Here is a 16,876-nt window from a genome sequence, read left to right as displayed (position 1 = left end):
AAACTAAGGCTAGATTATTCCATTTTTTCTGATGTTTGTTGGGCAGTGTTTGTGACTCAACATTCACTCCCATCAATTTCACTTGGGATTACTTATAGACGGAGCAGAGTTTGTGAAGAAGCTGGCAAAAATTCCCTCAGAAGTTGCAGTCAGTGACTTCAGATGGTACCTTCATTCTCTCTGCAGTACTGAGAAGCAAATCACTTGGAATAGTCATCTCTGAGTTATTATTTTACTATTAAATATGACATCTATTAAAAATATTTAAGTGGCATGTTTTTCCAACAAATGGAGGTTGTTTCCGTGGTTTGGCTATTGGAGAAGTGGGAGGAGCAGTGCACTTGAGGATGACTCTGACTGCTGTGACTACTCCAGCAGCTCATGAGCTGGCAGCGTTGCTTTTCACTACATCGATTATGCAAGTCAAAGGAAAGTTCTCTGGCTGAGCCCAATGCCTTTAGTTTTTCCTGAAGAACTTCTGGGGCCTTTCTGCAGTGATCATTTACTGTTAAAAACTTGCTGATGTTGTAAAGTTTGTTATAGCTACAACTTCCTTTTCCTAAGCTTTGGCTGGAAAGAATAATTGTGATTTTCCTTTTTGTTTCAGCACTGTAGATGAGTATTCACCTCATCGAAAGGTAATGCCAACTTGATTGTTGTTGATGGCTAGTTAACTTACCATCTCACTTTTTTTCCCCCTCTGCCCACTTCTCTCTCTTTTCTTGGCTTCTTAACTGAATGTGGCTGGTGACCAAAAACATGACAGGACACATCAGTGAGGTTAGACCTGCAAAGCTGCTTAAGGAACATTTTTTTTTCCTTTGAGTGCATCCTGGATATCAGCAGTGTGAGCTAAGCTGCAGTGGTTGTGACAGTATTAGCATGTTAACAAGATGCTTTGAGATGTCAAAATTCAGGAGAGGCCTGGGAGGGTGTCCCCACAGAGCTAGAGGGATGTAAGCTGGGCAAACCAGGCTGAACAAAGACATTGACGTGGATGTCACGTAAACAGAGCAAAGGGTGCATTTGTTGTGACAGGGACAGACAAAAAGAGAGGAACATGATTCTGTCTGTCTGACTGGAGGGAGAAGTTGCAGCCAGAGAAAAGTTGGGGTACAAACTGCTCAGAGGTGAATTGCTGTGTTTGTCAGTTTTACTGGGCTGAAGGTGAAGTGTGTAATAAGCTTAAAATGTTCCTGCAAAAATGTGGAAGGCAGAACATGAGATTGTAGTGAAATTGCTAAATAGGCTGATTGCTACATGGGAAATGTATATAAGAAGTGTGTAAGAAATGGGCTCTGAACGTGAATACAGAAAACCTTGAATTGTGCAGGCTGCTTAGCCTTGGCATGTCCTGCTTCCTCCAAAATCCCCACCTTGGCCATTATTTAGTAAGGCAACTCCCAGTTTACTGCTCCAAGAAAGGGTGGGTGTACTTCCTATGCAGAAACCTTTTGGCCAGACATATGGGTTAAATGCTGGATTCCATGAATTACTGCTTTGTAAACAGCAGGGATGCAAAAAATCACTGATTTTTTTTCCCCTTTGTTTCTTTTCCACTCCTTCACAGAATAAAACCTTTTTCCCCCAGTTCAGTGTAAAGGAGAACTGGCTGCAGCACAGAGGAACTGTGAATGAAACAGAAGAAAGTGAGTATAAATGAAAGAATGGAGAGAAACCTCAAGAGCTATACAATTGTTTCCAAAAGACTTCAATGCAAATATTCTTTAGCTGACATATAGCTTTTGAACAAGACCTTAGGGACACAAAAGAAGAAATATTTGACAAGTTTTCCTTCTTCCTCCTGGTTGGTAGGGCTCAGCAGTGCCATGATATTTCAAGGGGGTTTTTTCCCTGTCCAGTTCCTCCAGCACCCCTGTCACAGTCCTGTGTATGTCCCAGGTGTGCTGGCAGCCCATCCACCAGCCATTAGTTCTGCTCCAGTTCATGCTCTTGGTCTCTTGACCTATATCTTGGCTGTGAAAGGTGAATGAACAAGCCTGTCACATGTAATGGGCCAGGATCTGCCAGCTCTGTGAACATGCCTTAGCTCCTTCTCTGCTCAAAAACATCTCTGTGTGGAGTGTGAGGTGCCACTTCACTTTAATGCCAGCCATTTCCAAAGGCAATTCCCTGCCTCACCATTGGTACTGTAAGGCAGTGAGGCTGCCACCCTCCTGCAATGCCTGAGCCAGGAAGGAGGCAGAGAGGAGAACACTGTGTACACAAGCAGGGAAGGGCAGAAGGACCTCCTACCTGGCTCTTTGACAGTAGATCTTCATTTCTTACTGGGAACAAAACTCCAGAAGTTCACTTGAAGTCAGTGTATTTTTAGTGCTCATTTGTGACAGAATAAAAACTGAGCTTGTTCTACGCCAAGTCAAAAGACTTGCACAATGTGTGCTGCTGATAGATAATCCTCTTTTTGTGCTTCAAATGTAGGGGGTTTTGAGGTTTATGATACCAAGGCTTCTTCTAAAAATGTTATTTGTGGATGTGAACCCCCACACTCATTATGTTTTTGAAGCTGGACCCAGCTTGTGGGTGACTGGAAAGGAAAGGGTGCTGGTGCAAGGGAGGGGACAGACTGTGTGACTGTGGTAGGACAGCCACCAGGACAGGACCCAGCAAGGCCAGTCCTGACTGAGTTAAATTGCTTTTGTCTCACTGCTTGAGAGCAGAAGCCGTGGATTATGATGGGATTGAAGGAATGAAATAGCCAGAGTGAAGTTGGGGAAGGGAGAGACAGATGCAGAGGATGGACATCTAACATGTGTGGTGGATTGCTGTCTGGCTGATGGTGCTTGTGGAGGATGGGTCTGTCCAGCTGCACCGTGCCACTTGACCAGAGGTGTTTTATCCTCGGTTGCAATCATTACCATGGCAGCTTGCAGCCCATGGCTACTTCCTCCCTCTGGCATTCCCTCCTTCTGACAGAGGAGCAGCACAGGCTCCTGGAAGAGATGATGTGGTCCATCCCAAGAGATACCATAGATAGAACGTTGGAAGGGTGTGAGGGGGAGAATCACTATGGTGGTTGTGCATGAGCATCTGACCTGTGGGTTGATTTAGTTCAGTTAAAAGAAGGATAAGTCAATAGCCCATTTATAACATGACATCACTGTCATTGTCCCTTTGCAAATGACCAAGAGGACATTTCAAACAAAGTCAGTGTAAGCAAGGTGTGTCAGTTTGCATATGGAGTCCAAATATTCCTATCAGATTTTTTAAAATTTATTTTTCTACCTTGTAATTTCAAATGCAGTTGGATGTCTCCATCTTCATGATGTGTATCTATTCTGATAAAATATTCTGCCATAGAATGAGCATCTCATTTATTCTCTGTCAACAGAGACAGGTTAAAAAGGAATTATAAAATCAAATGGCTTTTTTTCCCCAATACTCAATGCTAAGTTCCTCCTTCATTCTCATATTCATTTTTTCTTTACTACAACAGGAAAAAACCCTTTTCTCAAGGATTGAGTTCTTAACTGCTTCTGGCATAGTCTTCACTAATGAAAGTGCCCTGAAGCCATGAAGATCTGTAGGACAAGCAAAGAGCTATTGCTACATACATCTGTCAATAAAGATAATAAAAAAAAATATAACAGTTCCTGAGAAAAAAAGTTGTCCTGTGTTGGCATGGTAGCAGCCTGTCTAGAATAAGAAGTGCTAGAGGAGAAGGAAATTGAAAGTTTAATTGAGCACTGAAGTGAGTGTGAAACTAAGAGCTGTGACGATTCTGATTAGCATATGTAATTTTCAAAATATTTATGCAAGTCTGCAGCTCAGTTTCTTCCACTTAAGTGTGGCAGCCATATTTCAAAGAACTAGCTAGGGCAAACTCTGCAAAAGATGTAAACCTAAAATTCTGGCAGGCAGAAAGAGTGTACATCCCTTTTTGTAGCAGAAAAAAGTAATCGCTGAGCTGACCACAACATTCCCAGAGCTGAACCAACTCATGGACCTCCGTGGAAGTAGGGAGCCCAGGGAGTTTCTCCAAACCATTCCCATTTATATGTGCTGCTTGTGATTCAAGAAATGAGTTGTCAGAACTGATTGTATGGCAGTTTGGGCAGTCTCTGCTGGTGCTGAAATACTCTGGCAAGTTGTTTAGATGTCTAGACAGATAAAATATCAGGAGTGGTTGAAAACCTGGGAGCAATGTTCTTGCAAAGCTTCCTGTTCCAGGTAGAAATGGAGGTCCAAAATAATTTCTGCAGCAGACATGAAGTATACTGATTTATCTGAACCTAAAATGAAGGGAGAAAAAATGGCAACCGCTGAGTTTCACAGAAGATAGGCAGTGAAGGAAGTTGTCTGTGACAAATCCTCAGGGTAGGAGATCTTAAATAGATATTGCTGTGGGAGTCTATGTTTCCATTTGCCTGCCTCTCTCATTTTTCAGGGAGAGGAAGTGGGGAGGGGAAAAATGGTGATGTTTCTGCTTAGTTTCATGTCCTTTGTGTCAGGGTGCAGTGACTGCCCTTCCAGCAGCAGCCAGCCAGCTGAGGCATTGCTGTGGTGCAGTCTGCAAGTTTGTTCTTTGCTCTGTTCAGGTATCTCTGCCTACAGCTGAGCATGTCTTTGTTCCTTTGTGCAGTTTTCTGCCGTGTGTATATAACAGAGCACTCCTATGTCAGTGTGAAAGCTCAAGTGTCAACTTCAGCTCAGGAGATTCTGAAGATCGTGGCAGAAAAGATCCAGTACCCGGAGGAGGAGTTGGTGCTGGTGGCAGTCTCGTTCTCTGGTGGTGAGTAACTTCCCTTCATCTGACTACTCACCTTTTATTGCATCAGGTAAGGGAGGGCTGGCATTTTCTGATGCAAGGATGCAACTGTTCCTCTGTGGGCCCACAGCTGGGGGACCAGGGGAACAATGAGGAGCTGCTTCCCAGAGACTTGTTTCCATGGCAACAGCTCTTTCTTGGGTACTGTGGGATGTAGCATCTCCTGCCTGGGAAGGGAGTGTAAAGAACTCTCAGTCTTCAGCAGAATTGCAAGGTTTTATTTCTTTTTCACAGATGAATCTCCTATTTTGGAATTTAAATTAATTTTGAAGGCAATGAGGCATGGTTTGCCTTGAAAATGGAGACGGGAATAGCAAATGCTATATGCATGGCTGTTTCCTCATTTATGGCATAGGTAACAAATATTCTTGAGCTGAAAGGAGGAAGACATGTATTTGCACAATTAAGATACTGGAAGCAATCTCAGCAATATTTTGTAAGCAGCAACTGACATCTTTTGCCTATTGTTTTGGTGTTAGTCATTAAATAGAAGGTCTTATTGTCTTTTTTAAGAAAGACTATAGTGATTGTGGAGTGTTACTAGAGACCAGCCAAAGTCCCAAGATCTTCTTTGATCTTTGGCAGGTCTCAAGCTCCTTGGTCAGATTGTTTTGATCATTGTAGTGTTTTTTGGAAGCAATTTAACTAAGTGCATAGAACCGTGAGCTGGATCTACAAAAGGACTAAGAGTGTAGAATATCTTGGCAGTATTCTCAGATAACATTAGTTGGTGTTGACCCCCTAAGACAAAGGATGGGTCTTTTAATTACAGCACTCATTGCTACTACTTTGTCAGTCTAGTTAAATGAAATCCACACAAGTGCTGGCTTGTTCTGTTTGTATCTTTGATTCAGAACTGGAAGGTCACTTTTTTCCCGCCCATGTGAAGCTCAATTAAATAAACCTATTTTTGAGTGCACTGATGTGTGTGTCAGGGAGATGGTGCCCTGCTCTGATTGCTGAGACCCTGGGCACAGAGCAGCCATTGGGAGCATCACACATGAGTGTCATGGCCATCCAGGCTATATCACTTTCAGGCATATGCTTTTTACCCTTGTGTGTGCCCAAACTCACCTTCAGGGCATTTCACAGCACTGAGAAATCACTCTGCTGCTGTTGTTTTTCAGGTCTTTCTCTCCTGTTCAAGAGCAGGTCAAGTTTTGTTCTGATAGCAATAAATCTGGTCCTAACTGCCTGCTTAGCTAAAGAAAACCAACCATTCATAAATAATGAAGCACACTATATTGGTTCCCAGGAAAGCCACAAAATGGAAGTGGTTGCCACTTGGTTTTCAATGAGAGACAGTAAATAAAATGCAGGTATAGTAGGAAAGCCATTTGTACCTGATCTTTATAACCCCTAAAATGTTATTTAGTTACATTTCCTGAGTAAATTTGAAATACAACAATATCAGTGTCTTTCTTCTTATGCATCCTGTATTGCAAGTAATAAACACCAACCTGCTCTGCTTTTTTTTTCTGCTTTGTGTTTTTGCTGTTTGTGTGACTTAGAACTCTTGTCTTTCATCCACTTGGAGGGCAGCAGTATGAGCATTGGAGAACCTGTTTTTATTGTAGTCCAATAATGGATAAGCAAGGTCTTCATTCAAAATTATCTTGAAAAAACATAATTATAGTTCAGCTAATGTATTTGTGCATCAGTGGATAAGTGAGCATGGATAAAAGGGAAAACTGTCTGAAATTATATTTGGCTCTCAGATTTCTCCTGGTTCTACTCCTCATGGGCAATGCAGAGTCCAGGGTAGCTGTCAGTGTTCTTGGTGTAGTTTTGGGTCTACCATGTATCTGGTCTCCAGAGGATTACTTGGAGCCCTCAGGAAGTGACAGTTTTTGCAAGGCAGTTTTTAAGCTGTATTTGAAGTTTTGCTTAATTTCCCCCCCCACCTTACTCTAGTTCGTTAAGGATTCCACAGAGCTGAACCAGCTCAACTCTGGACTGGAGAAAAAAAAAAGTCCCTTCTGTTTGCTACCAGTGTCCTGCTCTTTTACTCAGCTATTTCCCAAATTGTTTGCTCTAAGTCTAGAAGAATTACTATAAATACTGTGTTACAAAGGACTATGCAGCTCTTCTCCATGGGGTGAATTTCATGGTGATGGGATCCTTTAAACTTCTTTTCCTGCTCACTGGCTGTGGCTACTGATTTAATCTCCACCCCTGGTTTTGTCTCCAGTGACACAGAACAGCTCAGTCTCTGGAGGCTGAGACACTCTGCTCTTACAAAATTCACTACATTTATACTAGATACACTGGGCTGAAATTAAATGCTCTTTAAGGCATTGGAGGCTAGACCAGATGATTTCAAGGTTTCTTTCTGTTCTATGTGAAATGCAGTTTGAAAGCAGAAGCAGGAAGCTTCTGTGCTCTAGTCCATCAGAGCTATCTTGCCTTTATCATGCCTGAGCAGGGTGGAGATGATTGGTCCCTACAGAGACTGAATTTGATGCTTAGTTGCCTTCTAAGAGGTTGATGTGGCTTCACAAATACAATTGTACCTTTATTTCTCATATACAGCTTTTACTCCTGTTCTGAACCTTCTGGTTTTTTGCTGTTTTTACAGAAAAACACGCGCTACAACCAAATGATTTGGCCATCTCAAAATCTTTGGAGTCATCCAGTCGTATGTTTGTGTACCGAAAAGATCTGACTGATTCTTTGGTAAGGATTGGTATTGTATATTTCCCATTTTTTGTTTGTCTTACTCTAAATCAAAACCTTAGTATTCCTCTCAGAGGGCTTTTGCAATGCAGAATTTATTTTTTGCTTCCCTAGTAAAGCTTACTGAGCTGCTCTATTTCTTAAAAAAAAAAAAATCTTTCATTAACAGCAGTTATTTGACTGAACAGTAATGGAATTTGTTCATCAATTTTAAATAAACCAAAGCTTCTGTGCAGCTTAAATCTTGCAATCTACATCAGCCTGGGGAAGCTGACCTGTGTTTGTACCAGAATGGATGGGATGAGGATTATTCAGGGCTCTTGTGACTCTTTCCTCCCCGCCCTGCCTTGCGCCTCTGTGGCACTTTGGCTGGTACATAATCATTCAAAGTGGTGAACAAATTCCCTGGAATTACTGCATGTGGAAATAGATGTTTTGTGAGATCCACAAGACCCATCAGTGTCACCCCTGTGTTGTGGCAGCTGGTGTGTAGCACTGGGGGTGTGTCCTCCTTTCTTTCTGTCTGTCTATCTCTCCATCCTCTTGCTGTCGCTGGGAAGGTCAGCAGATGGAGAGGCAGCAGATCTCTCTCATCCTTCCTTCCCTCTGTCTTCAGGATTGCAACCTCCCTCCCTCCATGCTTTCCCAAAACCTCAGTGAGGCAGGCACAGTCAGGCACTTTGGTGTTCCAGCAGTTTTCTGCTAATTATGCAGATGTTTCCAGAAGGAGTAGGGGCTGTATCACAGCTGACTTGTGCATGTTGTCAGTACCTCCTCTAGGATCTGTGCATTCATCCTCGGGATGAGAAATGCCTATTTACATTTTGTGGGATCAATGTGCCCTGAAGAGCTGACATGCCACTATCATTGTAATCTGTCATCCCCATTATTTCTGGCTTTTGAGTCATCTCTAAAAATGTGAATATTAAGGGAAGGTTTCCAGTGTAGACAGGTGATAGCCAATCTAGTTTCATTAGTTACATAATAAGGATTGCAAAACTTGCTGTTGCTGTCTGAAATATAGCACCAAAGTAATGGCTTAACTGGTAAGAATAATCTTCCATTTTGGCAGATGGTTCATGTGCCAAGTTTCAGACTGATGAGGTTAAAAAAGTCAGGAGAAATGCAAAACTTGAAAATTCCAGCTAGTAATTGAAATGTCAAATTACCCTGAATGCCAGCAATACCACAGCACTCCACAGTAATATACTAAGTAACTTTTATGGATCAGAACTCACAGCATTTTACTCTTTGTTGATTACATTTGGGGTAGATTAATCATAAAATATATGGACTTTTGTTATTTGTAAAAGTGGACTAGAGGGCAAGTTATGTGCATTTATTCTTAATCCAATATGGTTTTAGAATGATTCTTTTATATCAGAAAATTTACTGGTGTCTTAATTTAGATTTTATTTTCATTATGCTCTCTGCTTAGCCAGTGTTTTATATTCAAGGTTGAGAGAGAGAAGAAGAGAGGGAGAAAGCCTGACTCTCCAAAGCAAATCATTGATGCTATTGACCCATTTCCCATTTCAAGCTATTTATTAAAGAGGTTATAGTTCCTTCATTTTGATTAGTGGGGAAAAAAGCCCTCAGAGTGCACTTAGAGAAGATTACCTACTCAGCTCTGTTTGGTACCTTAGTCCAGTAACTGTTTCATTGCAGAACCTTTGGCATTTCTTGAGGAATTTGTTTTGCTCTTGTCTGTTCATTTAGAGCCCATTTTCTGAAAATGAGGAATTGCAGCAAAGATCTGTGAGGATTTTGGGAATTAACACCTGGGATCTTGCCTTAGAACTAACAAACTTTGACTGGAGCCTCTTCAATGCAATTCATGAGGTAAGAAGCACCACATCCACTTCCAGGTATATTACTGTCATGCAGCACTGCATCACTGTGGTGGATTTTGGAGCATTGGTACTCCTGGCTGCTTGCTTCACTGTCATGACAACATGATTTGGCAGCTCTCAGTCATGGTCACAGGTCCAAGAGCTACTTTTCAGTCCTTGAGACTGAAAAGAATGGTCAGAGGTTTGTAACTTTTCTGTGTTTGGGCATCTCATATGTTCCCTGTATACCTGATGTGTTCTATTGAGATTTGCCTCAGAAGAGTAGAAGACCATGATTATGTTCTAAAAACTTTCTCTGTGAATGTGTTACATATGCAAAATGTCCTATGCACTTGATAATGTTTCAGTAAATATGGGACTCCACAAATAGTTGTTTTTCATATCACTTTAGCAGCAAAAGAATTCACAGCTTCAGCAATTCAGATGGACACATCACTGTCCCTGTTCTTGTTAGGCTGCAGTGAGATGAAGAATACTGGGCAAGCTTTATTAAATGAGATAATGGTGCACTTCAGGGCCCATTGGGTTGTTTCAATGACTTTGATGGGTTCTGGTTTGGTTTGCTGAGTAAAACACACAGTTAACAGTAGAAAAGCTCTCTTAAAAATATCATTTACTGACAAGCATGTTGGCTTTCTGAGAAAATGAATGTAAAATTGCCTTGCTGTTCACCAGATGCTTTCCTTTTCTTTCATTTTGGGTTTTTTATTCAGTTTAGGCACTTTAAATTTGAAACTGGCCATGTTTGGGTTTTGTTTTGTTTTTTTTGGGTTTTTTTGTTTTGTTTTGTTTTTTTTTTTTTTTGTTTGTTTGTTTGTTTTTTTTGGTTTTTTTTTTTTTTTTTTTTTACAGAAATCAAACCCACACCTCTATTGATTAAAAATTGGCTAATACAGAAACAAGTTTGAATAGAAATTTTTCAGGTTTGATATGGTTGATTTTTCATACTGGAACAGAAGTGATGAAATACAGAAATAAGTTGTTTATGTCTTGTACCTGGCTATAGCCAGAAATGGAACCTTGGGAATTCTAACAAGAAGAGCATATATTGCAGGATTTCCAGTCCACCTGCCTTCTGTAATAAATCTCTAGATTTTGCTAAGCCAAACCTGAACCATTTGTGATTTGCTCATGGATAATGAAAAAATAACCATTTGTGACCAAACCTTGTTTCAAAAACATAGTTTTAAATAATTTCATTTATATTTAAATTGTTTCTATATCCCTACTGATGTTGTCAATGTCTTCCAGCAAGAGCTGATATACTTCACGTTCAGCAGACAGGGCAGTGCTGAAAACACTGAGAATCTCAGTCTTCTGCTTCAAAGATGCAACGAGGTCCAGCTTTGGGTCGCCACCGAGATACTCCTCTGTAGCCAGCTCTGCAAACGTGTGCAGCTTGTGAAAAAGTTCATCAAGATTGCTGCCCAGTAAGTTGCTGGTGTTGCAACAGAAATCCTTGAGTTCACATGGTTTGTTTGGCAAGAAGTAGGTAGAGAGGCAAGGAAGGAAAACTAATTCATCATCCTGTGTTTTGATAGTGTAGTTAGCATTCCTGAATAAAACAGTCCATAGATAACAACAGCAGAGCCTGCTCGAAACTAGGCATGGTGGAGTGTGTGCTGCTCAAATCTCCCTTGGGCAGCTTAGCTGCTGTGCCTGCAGTGCCAGCTGCAACATCCCTGATGGTGCAGAGATAGCTCCTTCTGAGCTGAGATAACCTGAGGACTGTATGACAGAACTATTTTGGCAGAAAAACAGTCACTCACAACTAGATAGAGAAACCAAAACATTCTGTTATAAACTTGAAAGTCCTACCGCTAGAGAGGAACCTAACTGCGATAAGCTGTTGCCCCCTGTAATTCTCTCTGGAGTACTCTTTTATTTATTGGAGTGGTAGGCTTTTTCATATGTTAGATTTGACAGTCTGCTCTTTCACTGTTTCTGGGTAGTACTGGCATTTATTCTATGTCTTGCAGTAGCATACAAATATATACTATACACAGAGCCTTCTTTTCTCTGTAATCACTCTTTGTCTTAGTAACCAAGGAAAAGGAAATGGAGAAATTTAAATATATGCAATCATCCTTCTCACCTCTCTCTCCACTTGTTGGTCTTCTGCAATATTTGAATATGCATGGTTGTGGAAAATGTATAAATTGTTCCCTTCATCAACTGGGCTGATTTAATTTGCAAGGCACTTACAGAGGACTCTTCTCTGGTGAAGCACTGCCTTTAGAGAAATTAATTCTTCTAATCTAATCTAGTGTAACTCATAAATGTGATCCGATTTAGTTTGCAAGTTGTGTGGTATCCAGTAATATGTTCATTTCTCGCCCTACCAATGATCAAAAAATGGTTGGTTCCATGCGGCTTGCTTGCACCATTGTAGCATTAATTTGCATCCCAGGAAAAATTTTGTGTCAGTCCTACATGAATAAGAATATATTTGCTACCAGACTAAAGTGTTGCTCTATTTTTATGGATCCTATTCTGTTAAGTGAAAAGCCAAAGTTATGGAGACCAAATACAATTGTCAGTAAACAGTAGACAGGCTCTCCCCGTGTATTGCAGAAGCACCCACCACTGGAGAATGTAGGTGATAAAATAAGAGAATGTGTAGTTTTCACAGGATTTTTTTGTCATAAAAACTGCTTTCTAAATGAACACCCCTTCTCATCAGTTCTGGAAGAGTTGATGAGAGAGGAACAATTAGGGTGGAAGGATGGTGTGCTAAACACATCATGAGACAAACCAAGCAGCCCTCCTGCTGGAGGTTCTGTTTATGACTAAGGCAGAGAGGGAGGGAACTATGGACAGCTCTGGCTGCTCCCTCTTCTCTGCTCACTGGTTCAGCCAGGAATCTTTGTCTGGTCAGGAAACCACCAGGGCTAAGATTTCATGTTCATCATCTGTGTGCTTTGCTGTTGAGGAACGCATTTTACACAAGTGTGTCAATACATAAAAGGGAGACAGAGTGTTTGGAAAACAGATCCATTTGCTTCTTTTGATGAGTAGTCTAAAAGAGAAGACAAGTGGTTCAATAAACAAAATTAATTAGCATGTTTTTAGAAAAAAAAAACATCCTGGGGAGTTAAAGAAACAAGTCAACGTAAGGTTAGAACAAAAAGATTACAAGAGCAGCCTTGTTGCTCCCCAGGCAAGCAGCAGCTGGCTGTGAGAGAGATCCCTTCTCTGCACAGCTGGCTGTCAGGAGTTGGTGCACCCAGCAGACAGTTCATACAGGCTGCATTGGACACCTTCCTTGGTTTGAAATTAGTTGCCTTTGGGAGCTGCCTGGCTTTCATGATAAAGAGAATCTAAGCAACAAAGTTAGGATTAACTCAAAGACAGCTGAAGTGAAGTGAGAAATACACTGTCTCAAGATAGTACACAGTGATAAGGGCAGGCTTTATAAAACTTGGAACAACTTCTGGCCATTTTCCAGGCTAAGGCCTTGGCATGTACGGATGATAAATCCCTGTGAAGCCAGTGGAACTTTAAATTGTCTTAAAAGAGTATTTGCACTCTCACACACAAATGCACCCATATATTTGTATGGTCTCCAAAAATCTGCATGACACAGGGCAATATTTTTTTTTTAAAAGGACTCAGTATTTCAGGATTTCAAGTTTTCTAATGAACTAGAAATAAGCATGGTCTGATTGTATACAGTAAAATGTCAAAAAATAGAGGAATTGAGCAAACTGGGACCTGTACTGGAACCAGTACTAGCTACAACTGCTTTATAGGCATATGTAAATTGAACACTAACCAGATTTTCAGACAATAAAAATGATGAGGGATTGCAAATGCACTGGAGGATAGATAGGAAAAAAAAAGAATTATCTAAGGAGTCTAGTGGCATGTGCAAACAACAGTAGGATAAGATTTAATTTAGATAGATGCGAAGTAATTCAGCTACAGAATGCTAATACTGAGCTGAAGAAATAAATGCATGATTGTAAAGAACAGCACTGTGACAGAGGTCCTTGGGTGATAAAAGATGACAAATTAAAAGAAAGGACAAAATGTGATGCTGTTCCAAATAAATAATTTGCTGTTTGTTTTATGCTTGCATAAGAACGTAGAACAGTAATTATATTTCTTCTTCCCTCCCTGCTGTCTCACTACATGAGAAAGTAGTGAAGGAAATAAGAGTTAAATATGAGTTGAAATAAATTACAAAGAAATCAATGAACGATAATAACAATATGGAAAAGCAAATTGCAGGCCACAACTACAAAGAGAAATTGGAGGAACCTACCTATGTTGTACAATTTACAGAAAAGATGAAAAAGAAGATGAAAATATTTATTATACAACAGAATAGAGGTCAAGGAGTTATTCTGTATGGTAAAGGACAGCTGGGAGTAACTTGAACATTGAAAAGGGAAAATTACTTTTGACAGCAAAGGGAAAAAAATTAACCTGCCAACAACAGGGTTGATGAGACAGTAGAACATTTTCTAAAAAACTTCTCAGAGACCCCATCGCCTAGACTGCAGGTGGTTATGAGAGGACATTTAATGAGTTCATTATGTGGAAGATGATTGTATGTTAGTGCTGAGGGTTGAAGTGAGACTCAGTAACCTAGGATACGTGTGCATTCCATTTCTTGCTGATTCTGAGTACAAAAAAATCATATTTTCATTCCTCAGCTGTAAAGCCCAAAGAAATCTGAATTCATTCTTTGCAATTGTTATGGGTCTCAACACTGCATCTGTCAGCCGGCTGTCTCAGACCTGGGAGGTAAGACCCATCTTTATATCTTTCAGACACTGTCAAAACCATTTTGCACAAATGCTGTATACTGGTGAATTACCTTTTCTTTCTGATTAATATTTTTTCATGCTGAAATCAAACATGGAGGAAATGTTGGTGGAGAAAATTCTTTGTGACCTGAAACCTTAGATACGCTGGTATTAAAAAAAAAACCAAACACTTAAATGTGTCCTTCCAGAGTTTTAAATAAGAACAAAGCATGGAGATCTTATCCCCTTAAAACAAAATAAATTATTCTAGGATTTTAAGTAGATGTCGGAACAGAAAGTCTTACAAAGGTGGCTCCAAACAAGCAATACCTTATTCTGGAATAATTTAATTAAAAAGACAAAACAACAAAGTAGAAATAAACCTTCTTTAGTTGTCTTTCATCAGGTTTTTTTTGCAGCTGCTCATCTTGAACAACAAAGTTAGGAAATGAGCCATGAATAAGGAGCATATTGGGGAACAGAGATTATTTGCTTGAAAAGCTACTGGTTGCTACAGAGTATGAATGTGTTTAAAGGAGGGTCCCCCTGGGATCTGTATTTCTGTTGTGATTTTTTTGATTCCATCCAAATGGCATCCATGTTGAGTTACAGTATCTGCAAGTTTACTGTATCTGCTGATGACCCAAATACTGGGGAAGGATAAATTGAGCCGGGTGGGTTGAAGCCTTATCCCTCCTTCATGCCCTTAACACCACAGGTGGGCAGGACTCCAAAAATACCAATCTGTAATACAGTGACAGAGAAGGGCTGTGATCTCCTGCCTTGGAGATACGTTTGAGCACCAACAGCTGGGACCAGAGGGCCACTAGAGACTGACAAACCTGTCTGACACTGTCCAGAGCAAAGTCTGCCCCCCCAGCTAGAACCACACATATGGAAACATGACTTGTATGTCTGAGGCTTTGACACACACAGAAACAAGGACAGTGACTGTTTACAGGGACTCAGATATGCAAGGAAGAGCTGACTTAAATAAGAGATAAAAGTTTTAGAAAAACTACATACATGAGGACAGTGATACAGGACCCTTGCCTCTGATATCTCTGAAACACCTCTCTGGGGAGCACTTGCCTTGGCCTCCTGCTAAGTTGCCTTCATTCCATTTCTCTGGGCTCTGGTAGGAGAGTGGAAGAGACCAAGTATGGTCTGAAAGGCAGTGATGCAGATCTCTCCTGCACAGAGCCATGCAGAACTCTGCTCTGTGCTGAGGCCTCTGGAGATCATGCACTGCCCCTGGACTTCTCTCAGGAAGAGCAGAATGTGTTGCTTGTCAGAACAAAGAATGCCTCTGCATATGTACCACTGTAAATATGTCACGTTTTTGTGTGTAAAATATTTATCAAGTCACATCCTTTCTTTTTTTTATTTGTAAAACTTCATTGCACTGGAAGTTTCAAAAGCAGAAGGTTATTTGCATTAGTAATGTGACTTCTAGAAAGTAGAGCAATGTTTTTAAATTAATTATAATTACTTACACATGTAAATGAAACAACCTAAATTTAAGCAGCCATTTAGACTAAATCATATTGGCTCTGCACTTGATTTCTTGAACAAGTAGTATGCTCCCAAGTATATTCTACTTTTTTTTCCTACAGTATCCAGTGTTTTAATGAGCCTCGCTTTCCTCGATTTAAGATAGAAAACAAAATGCAATTGCAGTTCCATGTTCAATCATTTTAGCATTTTAATTGTACACATCCATTTAATCTAATTGTTCTAAATCTCTTTTCTCTTGGTAATGTCACTGTGGCTGTCAGGATCTAAGGACAAAGACAAGACAGGATTTGTACTAAGAGGGGATCTGTTTTACTAGACTAACTATTATGGCTGGAAAAAATAGACAGGCTTTAAGGTCCACACACCATCCTTCAAGTTTGAAATACCAGCATGAAAATTTAAATTGCAAACAATTGCTTTGAGTGTAGTAATGTGAATCCATTAAAGCATTTTAGAGACAAAGAAAGTGGATGTTTGTGGAGTAGAGCAGGTATTGACATGAGGGGCAAGACAGTAGTTTGTGCCTGGGCTCCCTTAGAAAGTCTTTTATGCACCTCTCTGTGGGATTAGGAGCAGATACCAGAGACAGAGTAATCGTTTCATTAAGGAAATGTCTCACTTTGGCACCAGTATGTGCCAGTGTTAACCCTGATCAGCACTGGCATGATGTACAAAGCAGCACTGAGTGTGAGACCTGTCAATTTCTAGAACCCATGTTCTGGGGCAAGATTGATTACAAGAAATTATTTAACATGAATGTGATCAGTTTCTGAATTCTCAGTTACTGCATCTAGCTTGATATGGATGTTTAGTCATGGAAGCTGGAGAAGAAAGTAAAACTAGCTGCTAACAAGCAGTTTCCATGCTAGAAGGATGCAGGTCCCCAGGATGAGGCTGCAGGGCCCAGTTCCTTGCTGGCCTTGCCCAGAACATGGTCTGTAATGAGGGCCCTGGGAGCTGAGGCGCTGGGGTTGAGTGCCTGTTGGTGCTTTCAGCAGCAGGCATTTCACCCAGAGCAGTCTCATGGAAAAGAAAATGCCTCAGCATTTTTCTGCCTAAATCAAATTCTCTCTTTTTTTTTTTTTTTTCTTTCCCTCTCCGTTTTCCAACACTTCAGAAAATTCCTGGGAAGTTCAAGAAACTTTTCACTGAACTTGAAAGCTTGACGGTAAGTATGATGTTGGCAGCAGAAGAACATTGCTAGATTTACCTGCCTTCCTTCTTCCTAATTTGTTTGGAGTCTGCCTGTTATTGTCTGGAGTTGGACTTGTCATGTCAGATCTGTG

At 40.6% G+C, this 16,876-nt stretch overlaps 1 protein-coding gene across 1 annotated transcript in view; it reads left to right on the top strand.

Annotated features, from left to right (window-relative positions):
- The window catches only part of RAPGEF5 (Rap guanine nucleotide exchange factor 5), a 156,747-nt gene that overhangs the window by 123,490 nt on the left and 16,381 nt on the right, over nucleotides 1-16,876 (top strand). Inside the window, exons 15-22 of the mRNA XM_058024290.1 lie at nucleotides 608-638; nucleotides 1,571-1,649; nucleotides 4,604-4,753; nucleotides 7,368-7,465; nucleotides 9,185-9,307; nucleotides 10,570-10,748; nucleotides 13,980-14,070; nucleotides 16,708-16,758. Coding sequence (XP_057880273.1) covers nucleotides 608-638; nucleotides 1,571-1,649; nucleotides 4,604-4,753; nucleotides 7,368-7,465; nucleotides 9,185-9,307; nucleotides 10,570-10,748; nucleotides 13,980-14,070; nucleotides 16,708-16,758 — 802 coding nt within the window. The remainder of the gene's footprint in view (nucleotides 1-607; nucleotides 639-1,570; nucleotides 1,650-4,603; nucleotides 4,754-7,367; nucleotides 7,466-9,184; nucleotides 9,308-10,569; nucleotides 10,749-13,979; nucleotides 14,071-16,707; nucleotides 16,759-16,876) is intronic.

Source organism: Melospiza georgiana, chromosome 1 (assembly GCF_028018845.1).
Source record: "Melospiza georgiana isolate bMelGeo1 chromosome 1, bMelGeo1.pri, whole genome shotgun sequence".
NCBI lineage: Eukaryota > Metazoa > Chordata > Aves > Passeriformes > Passerellidae > Melospiza > Melospiza georgiana.
Note: the sequence above shows the minus strand (reverse complement) of the source record. Positions and strands in the feature narration are given on the sequence as shown.